General features: G+C 39.8%; 1 protein-coding gene across 1 annotated transcript in view; it reads right to left on the bottom strand.

The window, feature by feature from the left end:
- LOC107045487 (serine/threonine-protein kinase fray2-like) overlaps positions 1-10476 on the bottom strand; it is a 39529-nt gene extending 29053 nt beyond the window's left edge. The window contains exon 1 of the mRNA XM_015267789.1: positions 10343-10476. Within this exon, the coding sequence (XP_015123275.1) occupies positions 10343-10476 (134 nt within the window). The remainder of the gene's footprint in view (positions 1-10342) is intronic.
- Between the last annotated feature and the right edge of the window lie 1399 nt (positions 10477-11875).

The raw sequence follows: 11875 nt of genomic DNA, 5'->3' as shown, positions 1-11875 counted from the left end.
CAATAAATGATTTCGAAAAATGGAAAATATCAATGCATTTTTGATGGGGCATCAGTTTGGTGTCAATTTTTTGAACGTAAATGTGATATTTCCATATTTAAGCATTAGGTACTTACACAGATTTGGACAATAACCGAGGAAATTTTCCTCATGAAGAGGAAAAAATTTGAATTTTCGCAGCGTGATATCCCAACATCAAATTATTATTGCTTATCAGAATTTATCTATTGGATGGAATGGATAAAACACGGTATTAATTGCAAGATATCGATAAGATCTTCAAATTAGTATATAATACATCTCCGCTGGTGAAGTCCAAAGCATCATTTTTTGTCAGAAACTATGATTTTTTAAGTGTGACATGAAGTAAAAAATAGAAACAATCTACCATAAATGGATGAAAATTCCACGAAATCAGATTTTTTATGTACCATTTTGAAGAACTAACAATACTCTTAAAAATGATGTACGAATTCTTCAATTTACTTCAACGATAGTGATTGAAAAATGCGAACTAATCTGAATCCAGAAAAAAATCAAGAAATTCAATTCTTAGATAAAATCTCCTTTAAGTTGATCAAACTTGGCTGTAATTAAATAGTTCAGGGGTCAATTTAAAGGCAATTTAATGTTCTTTGAATTGTATATAACATATTCCCACAAACTTGAAGAAAAAAACAGAAAATATCATCGTTTATAGAAAAAAAATGGAAATTTTCAAAACGTGACATGCCAAAATCAATGCATTATCGCTTGTAACAATTGATCTAATGGTCGGAATCAATAATATGAGGTATCAATTTGAAGATCCCGATGAAACCTTCGAATTGATATATGATATATCCCCGCTGATTAAGTATAAACCCTTGATAAATTACAAAAACTGTCATTTTTTAGGTGTGACAATACATAAAAAATGGAAAAAGACTGTAATAAATTGATGAAAATCCAATTAAATCGCATTTTTAATACACCATTTCGAGAAACAGTACATGTTCTTTAAAATGATGTATAAATATCTTTGTTTAAGCCACTTGAAAGCATCGAAAAATCAATCCGAATTTAATTTTTCAAGTGAAACATGAAAATTCACTTATCGCTTAAAACTCTCATAACTCAATGGAAAATGGTCAGAATTGGATGAAACAGACGTCACTTTGGAACTCATTTAATGAGCTTTCCAAAGATTGTACTATATACATGGTTCATAGAAAAGGAAAAAGAACTTAAGCATAGAAACCAAAGAAAAAAGCCTGGTAACGCTCACGGATCTTTTACTTGTGGATCTTCGGAATCCATTTTTTAAAAGATCTTTGGAAGACAATTTTTTTTTGAAGATCTTAGGGAGACAATTTTTTTTCTTTATATGGCAATTTTTTTTCAAAACAATTTTTTTTGAAAATCTTCGAGACTTTTTTGTTTTCTTTTTTTTGTCAAAAAGATTTGACTCTTAGTTTTTAGACTCAATTTTTTTACCCTTGAAATGTCGACGACGCGATCGCAAATTCATAATTATAGCCTTGAACAGCATTTAATCAAGGTTTAGTCATGGTTTAGTCGCAGTTTAGTCAGAGTTTAGTCGGGGTTTAGTCGGAGTTTAGTCAGGGTTTAGTTAGGGTTTGGACGGAGTTTAGTCAGCGTTTAGTTGAGGTTTAATCATGGTTTAGTCAGGGTTTAGTCATGGTTGAGTCGGGGTTTAGTTGGGATTTAGCCGGGGTTTAGTCCTGCTTTAGTCGGGGTTTAGTCAGGGTTTTGTTGGAACTAGTCAGGGCTTGTCGTATCAGGGCTGTCTTGACACAAAATACATAGGATGCACGTTCAGATCGTTTCAGAACTTTAGTAAATGACTGTAGTCAGGGCTTAGTGCGGAATTAGTCGGGGGTTTAGTCGTAGTTTAGTCGAGATCTATTCAGGGTTTAGTTGGGATTTAGTCGGCGTTCAGTCAAGGTTTAATCGTAGTTTAGTCGGTAGTCAGGGTTTTGTCAGGGTTTAGTCGGGCTCTAGTCGGGATTTAGTGTGAGTTTAGTCAGGGTTTAGTCAGGGTTTAGTCGGGATTTAGTCAAAGTGTAGTCGGGGTTTAGTCAAGGTTTAGTCGGAATTTAGTCAGGTGTTAAGCGGAATCTATGTAATTCGGGATATGCTCAAGTCTATTCCAATCGCAGGTATGATTCTGTGTGTCTCTTAAGTCCCACTGACATATAATAAGTTCATAAATGAGGAAGTAAGTTAGTGCGACTTGCAGTGCGCTTGCAGTTCATAAACGACTTACTTCCGAACGAATGAATGAGCTAGAATGAAGCTGACACTCGTAGGTAAGCCTTTTAGTTACTAGCTAGTTGTATGCACCCGCAGTGCGCTTGCGAGTCACACATTACTCGCTAGTGAGTAATCATAGCATCTGAACTCAAGAATGAGCCTCCTCATTTAGTCCATTATTTGCATATTCGAAATTTTTGAATTCGCGCCCTCGGAATTAATCGTCCCTACAACGTTGTATAAACCTCTTGGTTTGATTTTATTTAGCATTCGTAGCACCTCGTAATGATAGTAATGACATCAATATAAATTAGCTCGATTCCAATCCATAATCGCTAAGAATTAAATATATTCAAACCTTCAATCCCTGAAGATTTCCCATTATTGGAAATATGGAATGTGTTCGTTTATTTTAAATAAAATGTATTGAAGAATACAGAAATTTGAAAATAAATTGAAGAGTAAATGAAATTGAACAAGAAATCACATTGAAATTGAATTAAAGATTAATATAAGATTTAAATCAATTCATGAAGAAAACTTCTTCCATTCCTTAATGTCCACTCAGCTGCTCTCTTCCAATATTCGATTCGCTTGAAATTTCTCTTTCCTCTTTGTCTACGTGCTGACTGATGCTGAAAATGATGATATCATCAACATCATTCCCGGATTGAGGAGTACTGGTGTTGATAGTGTATTAGGCTCGGTTGCATCATCGTCAGTTAGCCTATAATGATTTGCGATGCATTGAAATCCGTCACTTATGTAAATATAAATAGTGGTAAAGAATAGTTTTGTAAAATTTAGAATCGATGACTCCCGCGCATACCGTAATATGTCGATAGGAAATTTCAAAGTAAGAAACAGGGATGAATAGATACAGGGGGAAATATATAATGATAACAGGCGAGGGAATCGCCGGAAACAAAGCCCGCATCAGCTTACCCTAGTGGAAAAACCTAAGGCAGAGGCGTAACATGCCTGATCAGAATTTCGGATCGGACTTGATCAGTTTCTGATCGAGACCTGAACAGAATTTCCACTCGGATATGAGTCACTTTGAGAGTGAAATTCGTAAGTGTCCTGGTAGATCAGATGGTAAGAGCACCCGACGCGACATTGGGAGGTCCCGAGTTCGATTCCCGGCTAAGAAGTTACTAATTTTTTCTCTCAAAAAATTAAATTTAATTAATGTCTAATAATGGAAGGTGGAGAAACCCTAGTGGAAAAACCTAAGGCAGAGGCGTAACATGCCTGATCAGAATTTCGGATCGGACTTGATCAGTTTCTGATCGAGACCTGAACAGAATTTCCACTCGGGTTAGCCACTTTAACCAGGCGGCAACGATACGCGAGGAAAGGAGGAAGCTGAACTACATATCGCTCTGAGAGAAAGGTAAGGATTATGTAGGTTGGGTTGACGCTCTGCTTATGAAGCATCGGCTATCCTTGGCCGGTGCATGCTTTTTAATCTGTGTTAGTGAGGGCATAGTCGCGCGGCTATCTCTAATATCGCTGTAGAAGATACCCCTGATGTACCTAGAAATCGTCAGTCAGCATTGGACTCGAAAGAATTGAAGTCGCAATTGATAATTATAAGTAATTTAAGGCCGCATGTACTGTGGCCTGAATCCAGTCGAGAGTTCGGGACGCAATAAACGGAGGAGTGAGTCATATGTATCCCCAAACCCTAAAACTGCCATGAAGAAGCTCATAGCTAAAAACCACCTTGTGATGACACTGAAATATCAGAAATAAATGTAGTAAATAACCGGATTCGGATTAAGACTAGCTTGTGTAGCGATAAGTTGACTCTGGAAACGTGCCGCAAATACCAAACTTACATACTGATCCTAGGCTCTCAACCCTACTCCCCTATTGCCCAATCCACACGGAATCGTTCAGAAGAGATAAGATCAGTAGGATCAGACGCTGAGCATTGTCCCACCACAGTGAGAGAGCTAGGTGCCATAACTGAGACAAAAACTATAGTCTATGTCCCAGGCTCGGATCTGATCATAAAACTCCGGAGGTATAGTCAGGCGGCGCCTCATCCTTGCTCTTAGGAAGGAAAACCGGGTGTGAAGCTTAGTTGCTAAATTGACGAAGTTCTGTACTCAATACGCAATGGATATAACATTTTTTGAGTAGCATGCTTCTAACCTAGGAAGGTAATACAGTCTCCTCTCGTGATAGTCGCATAATTCAGGGTGTAGGAGAAGTCGATTCTGTGAACATAACTGTATTTCCTTACTCCGACCATGTGATCACACATCCAAAAAAAAGTTTTTTTGATTCAATCCGGAGCCTTTGCTTGATATGAGTAGGATTTTAACAAGTTGAAAATCTACTCATTTTGAGTAGATTTTGTCGACTTGATACGAGGATCTGAAAAATGTAGAACCGAATTGTCGACTTGATTCAAGTAGAGGCCTACTTGATTTAAGTAGAGCCGCTACTCGATTCAAGGAGAACCTCTACTCACTTCAAGTAGAGCCTCTATTCTATTCGAGTAGATCCTGGCTTGATTTAAGTAGAACCTCTGCGAGATTGAACATATATATCCTCATCAATATTCACATTTGAGACTGACGGGCTGGTCACTTCGGAAATCATTGAACCACTCGGTTAGAAATCATCGATAAGATAGGGACTCCAAAATTCATTTGCCGTTTCAATCCTATATATATATATAGTGTATAATAGAGTATATATAGAGTTTCTCACAGGATTAAACAGCCGAGGCCTGAGTCATAAAGGTTAAACGACAGAGACTGGGGCCATCAGGGTTAAACAGCAGGATCTCTGGTAGTAGTCCGTCTTCTCTTTAGGTATATCCATCTGCTGTTTGGTTGATCAGTAACTCGTTCTGATGATCCAGTGGTTAATAGGTCAGCGTTTATCGGTCAATTCTTCCGCGAGAGTTATTTTAAAGCTCTTTTTTGGGGAAATCTATTTTCCGAGTTATTTTCGGAGTTTTTTTAAAAAGATCAAAACTTACGGGTCAAAATTTTAGGGTCATACTTCAACCCTAGTCTGGTCACCATACGTGATCCTGCGACAATGGTCACTGCCGCGGGGACTCGCCGCCATGTTATTAAGGCTCCAGCGTTAATAACAATTAAAGAAAAAAAGGACGTGCCGCAGCGTTTCCTTTATATAATGACCAATCTAAGGTTGGGCGATAAATATGGAGAAAGAACATTTGAGGATCAAATTGAAGGGTCGAATTGGAGTGTTTGCGTTAAAGAAGCATTTTACCTTGCTTCGAGATCCCAGTTTGCTCAAAAGTCTTTGAGGTCACCGTCGTCAATGACGACAGTGGACTCAATCCCTTCGGAGGAGCTTTGGCCACGTTCAAATCCTGAGATCGTTTGGCTACTGGCGTTTTCAGGGGCAATCGCGCTACTTCTATGGAAAAATTCAATTCGATGAGCCAACTAATAGCAAGAAGAGCGGCAAATATAATGAGAGAAAATAAGTGGCAAAGTCGAAGGACAAATTGAAGGGTCGAATTAGAGTGTTTGCGTTGAAAAAACATCTTACCTTATTTCGAGTGCATAGTTTGCTGACAAGTTCTTGACGTTACTGGTCAATGACAACAGTGGACTCAACAGGCTCTAAGAAATGTCGGCCACATACAGATTCCGAGATTGTTTGGCCCCCTGCGTGGCCGAACAACCCGCCGTGAGTCGTGATTCAGGAGCTGAACCACATGACCTCGGTTTTAAATGAACCTCAGAAATAATCGTTGGTCGACTACGCTGTTTTGATATTTCGATCGGGTTTCGTTTCTGAGCTTGATTCAAAACCTTCGGATCTTTGGTTCGTGTGGGTCCCCGTTTCAGAAAGTTACATGTCTAAATATCACACGTCAAAATATCACGTCAAAATATCACACAACAAAAATATCACACGACAAAAAAATCGCACGACAAAATATCACACGACAAAATATCCCCCAAATGTGGTAATGAGAAATAAACAATGTAAAAAAATATATATTTTCAGAAAAGATACGAAAAAGAGGAACTATCCAGTATACAGTATAAACTTCCAGTACATCCAATCAGAATATTAAATAAACAATAATAAATTAAACATTAACATTCACAGGCGTACACTAAGAGATGTGCCACTTAAGTACACGAGCGCATCATTATTTATATCAAAAGCAGTAATCCGAAGGCGTAATATTCTAACGCGTGATAGTTTATCACGTGATATTTTTGATTTGTGATATTTTTGGCCTGTGATAGTTTTGTCAATAATATTCTTTTGTCATATTTTGACGCATGATATTTTTTACCGTAATATTTCGACGTATCACCGTTTCAGAATTAATTCTGGAACCGGATCTGGATTTGGTTCCTCGGTTCGTCTTCGTTTGTTGTCAATATTGATCAATGGCTCATCGTCAATTTGATTCTGCTCGACATTGGGTTTCGCTTGTTTTTTATAGTTTGGACGGCTCCGAGTACATAACTGAGTGACGCAGCATTTGTATTCGAACTCGTCTAACCTATCATCGCGTGAAACCAAACTATTGACAGCACCTAGACGAAGACGAACCAAACATGTGATAGACACTACAAATTTGTCACTAGACGTATTATATAATGGTTAGATACACTAAAGGCAAATTTTGTACTTCCTCAAAGTCACAACAGAACTAAATGCAAATGTACTTGACGTATGTATCATACGTCAAGTACTTGAGTACTGGTGAGAAGTACCTCGGTACTTATCACTAGTACTTTTGTTACTCAGGACAAGTAAAAAAAATATATGTACTGAGTACCTGGCTGGTTCTTTTCAAAAGTACCAACAGAACTCAATATAAGAAGCAATAGTACTCAAATCCAGTACTCGTAATTTATTTCAGGAATTCATTCTATTCATTCTAAAATGCGTTTTGAAAAACGTGAATTACCATTTCAAAAACGTATTTTCTCAAACAGGTAAATTATGCTGTTGAGATCATAAATTACGGTCGGGATAACATGAATTACGATTTCAACAACGGGAATTACGATTCTCAAAATTGGAAATCAACTCGATTTGGAAAGCACCCATACAAATACCCATAGATATACCCCAAGTCGAAAATCCTCAGATTTCGACCGGGAAAATTGATAATGAGTCCCCTGAAGACCAAATACACTCTTTGAACCCGAAAATCTTCTCAAAAATCTGATCGGGATAAACCGGAAGTCGCGAAGAGAGCTCAGTACCGACCCGATTCGGGTGGAATAGCCGATCAAAAATCGGAAGGACACGCGGATAAAAACCCGGGATAAGGGATTACCCCTAAAAACGCCAAATTAGGAACACTAATACACGACTATAGGGGGTGATCAACCACTGCAGGTGGCTGAGGGCCACGAGGGGCATACCGCCATAAAGGGGGCGACGACGCCATTAAGATATGGCTCGAAATTGGGGGGAAAAAAAACAGAAAACTCACTTTATCTGGACGCTTGGTTGTCCTTTTCCCCTTACGGGCCATCTTTAGTCCTCACAGCTTCTCAAAAAGACACAATAATCCGAGGTGGGCATAATTAGGTCGTGTGGGCACACACAGAAATTCACACGCGACTAGTGATTGGTGACGGTCCATGCGGAACTAACTGCCCTGGGTCAGTGTCACGGGCACTAACCGCAGCGCGAATTCCGGCCAACAGATCAGGCGGGCCCTGATTGGCGGAGATTTTGGCACATCAAGCGTCGGCTTCGATGGCGCCACCGAATGATTTCGGGGAATTCAAACGCGGAAAATATTCAACTCGAATTATTCTATACGTAACTTTATAAAATAGACTAATGATTAATCTGGGCCAGACTGGTGGACGTTCGGAAAATTACCGTGGATTTTTTGCGCCTCCTACGGGTCGGTTCTCCTGGATTCACGGGGTTAAAAGACCGATACTCCTAACTAATTCTCCAAATTTTCCAAAATTCTGATGCAACCTGGCAATTCACGGGATACAAGAGTTGCACTTGTTCCACGTGACCTTCCACTGAAAAACTAAAACGTAACCGTTTAACCGCCGTAAAATGCATTATAATTTGGAGCGCCGGCATCTCAGCCGGCGCTCCAAATTACCTAATCGATTTCGGACCTAATCGATTGGCCGTAAGATTAACAATAGGGTGTTTCCCATAAAGGTTATCGGATGACTCTGAAATTCGGCCCTTCTTCACGATAACCCTATAGGCCCTCAAAAACGCATAATTTCAGATCTTTACTAATTGGCGACGAAACGAAACCGCGAAATTTACTAACCGGAAGCGCGAAGCAAACGAAAAATAACTCCGCTTAAACGGGAAAACAAGACTCGATTATCCCAGGGATAATCGGAATAATGACCACACAGGAGTGGGAAATAAAATCCTATTTTCTCTCTCTCTCCCTACTCACGATCCGTTTCCGTATGTCGCCGGAGGTGGATGTTCTCAGGTCCTGGTGGTGTCTCTAACGAACATCCCCACATGTTCGTTAGAAGGAAAAGTTATGGAGCCATTAGCACTCGCACCAACTTACCAGCACGTTTTAGGCGCATCATATTAAGTTTTGTCCGGTCTACAGCACTTATTTTTAACATACTTCACGACCACGCCTGCGTGCTGGAGGGAGCACATTATATTCCTTGTCGTCGACAATCTTACGATTCTTTTTGGGTTTTCTTTCGATTTCTGAAATGAAGTATGTTGATTAAAGTGTAGGTAGACACTCGCAGATGAGTCAACGTGTAAGAACACATGTAGTACTTGTACAATTGTACTCGACAATTGTCATGAGATTCCCGAGTTACATGGTTGAAATCACCTTTAGAAAAGAGAAGTTTGAGAGAAAGCATTTACCATCCGCAGAAAGAAGCCTGGTATATGCGGAAAGTAGAGCAAAACGGATCGGGACGCCAAAACGGACTGCAGGGTGAAACGGACCGTTAGGGCAAAACGACAGAACACCTTTACCCTTAGGGTGTTGACAGAAAATTGATAATTTTATTTTCTTCTTTCCTGCAAATCAGGAACACTGAATGTGTTGAATTAAAGGTGAGTTTCTTAGATCGTAACCATCACATGGGTTTTATAGACAAGAAGTGTCGTTGAACCGCAATTTGATCAGATTTGCTAATCACCTCAAACCCCAAATGACTTTGAATTTTTGTTTTTGCTTCCACTCGGAAACAAAAACAAACAAACAAACGGAAACGGAAATGAAGGATTATCAATTTTCTGTCAGTGGTCCGTTTTGCCTTGTGCTCCGTTTTGCCTGCCTGATCCGTTTTGCCCTACCCTCCCTTATTGAAAGATGAAACAAGTTCTACCAGACACTAGTCACGAGCTATTGAAAGACGAATGAAGTTCGATCAGACACGAGTATCGAAACACGGGGCATGAGACACAAAACACCACGTAACGGGATGTACGAGAGGCTCGTTCGAAACACAAGATAGTAGTATGAATAACCATAGCAAATCAAGGAGTGTCTCATGGCCACGAGCAACGATCTATGCAGTCCGAGAACCTTAATCTCAGGAAGATTTTGAATCACGCGTAACGAATCATGAGCCACGATTTACGCGTTACGAACCACAAGCTCTGTAGTCCGAGAACCTTCACCTTATAAAGATTTCGAGTTACAAGTAACGAGTCGGGAGACACGAGGCACTAGACCCGAGATATGTGGCATGAGCCATGAGGTGCGAGACACCAGGCACGAGACACGAGGCATGAGACATGCCGTAAGGCACAACCCATCAGCCACGAGCTCTGCAGTCCGAGAACTTTCACCTCATAAAGATTTCAAGTTACGAAGCATGAGACACGAGATATGAGACACGGACACGAGACATAAGTATGCTCCGAATATCCACACCCTTGAAAATCATACGACTCTGCAAAACTCTTCACATCATATTTTACCAAGTTCATCATCGGTTTCTCCTTCACTTACTTCATAAATATGAGCGATCCTCTCATGACGCTTCACTATTCTTTTGGGGGCATCATCTTCATGATGTTCTCCCCTCTCGTTTTGTCGCTCTTTACTTTTCTCCACCGTTTTTCCATCTCTCACTGTCTTCCTCTGCCCCTCCTCCTCGCCATCTCCTTCACCGTTTTCCTCACCATTTCCTTCACCGTCTTCCTCATCATCTCCTTCACCGTCTTCCTCACCATGGCCTTCACACCCTCCCTCACCATCTCCACCATTTCGGGTATTGCCGACCGTGGTTTCCTGATCACACTCATCATCTTCATCACTCAGTGTGTTGGCACTTGATAATTTTAAATTAAATTCAGAGGGTTGCCTTTTGGGAGGTCTTCCTCTTCTCTTTAGTTGAGTTCGTCTCGGTGAGAACTCTAAACTTTCGAGGTAGTCTTTGTCATCTAGAAAATTTAATCTTCTTGTCGGATTCAAGTGAAGGATAACTCAATCAGAAATAAAAAAAATAACAACAAACGTTTTTTTGAGAGAGACCTTGTCAAGGAGATTTTTTGTTTAGTTGTTCGTCGCATGATATACTCAGCTAGAAATTGTGTAAGGCAGATTTGCTGTCACATTAGAACTAAGTTATTTAAAAATTAAGCAACCCAAAGCCAGGCAACTTTTATCAGGTCTACCTATGGGCTATGTGAGGGCAAGGCGTACCGTATAGTTACGTTTGTCAAAAAGAGAAACAAAAAAATGAATGGACTAATTCTTCATACTCTCCACAATCAGTGATAAATATTTATCTGTGAGAAATTATTATTTCTCAGGACGTATTGATTTTCTATTCCGTCACTCCACGATGCAACTAAAGTTTACTCAAAGTATGTTAAACCATTGTTCTCGCGATTGTTCGTTGCGAATATTAGTAGCAAGTACCTTCAATTGAAGGGAAATTGAACTGTGGTGAAAATCTTACCACTTTCCGCCAAAATTGCCTTAATCTACCATTTGCGATTTCCCCATTTGGCCACACGCTCCCATCTTGCCCTTGCTAATAGCCTCAGTAAATAAAACACTGATGGTCTCGTCGAGTGCCCAATGAACGACTGCCCATTTTACACGAACATTCATGGTATTGTACTATGATTTCTAGAACGGCCAAAAAAAATTTCTATTTGAATATCCACGTATGAAAAAATTCAATAGAAAAACTTGGGACATCCTCTAAGAAATTCTATTGAATTTCAATTGAAACTGTAAAAATTCATTGGAGTTCTATTAGAATTCTATTGAAGTTCTATCAAGAGATCCTCTATAGTACACATACTTCTCAGAAACTTCTTCACATCCCTAGCAGCACAATCAACTTATCACTACTAGATCTACAACGGCAAAAACTCGAGAACTTCATCTCCACCAAAATGAGGAACCGATAGGTACGAGAAGATCGATCTCCAGGAGGGCATAAAAAAACAAGGGAAGAAGGACAAGACCCTCTAGAAGAAGCTGGACGAAAAGACTCAGGTGCTGAAGGCCCTGATGTAGACCTCACACCCCGCAGTCTGCCCAGAAAAATGAAAACTGAAGGACGTGGATTACACGTTGAAAATGGAGATCTAGCACTTGGAACCTTTTAATTCGAACATGCGGAGTTAGTTTGACAAACTGCAAAATGAT

The sequence above is a fragment of the Diachasma alloeum genome, unplaced genomic scaffold (genome assembly GCF_001412515.2).
Source record: "Diachasma alloeum isolate Michigan unplaced genomic scaffold, Dall2.0 Dall_scaffold_00952, whole genome shotgun sequence".
Taxonomy (NCBI): Eukaryota; Metazoa; Arthropoda; class Insecta; order Hymenoptera; family Braconidae; genus Diachasma; species Diachasma alloeum.
The sequence above is the reverse complement of the archived record's forward strand: the minus strand, read 5'-3'. Positions and strand labels throughout refer to the sequence as shown.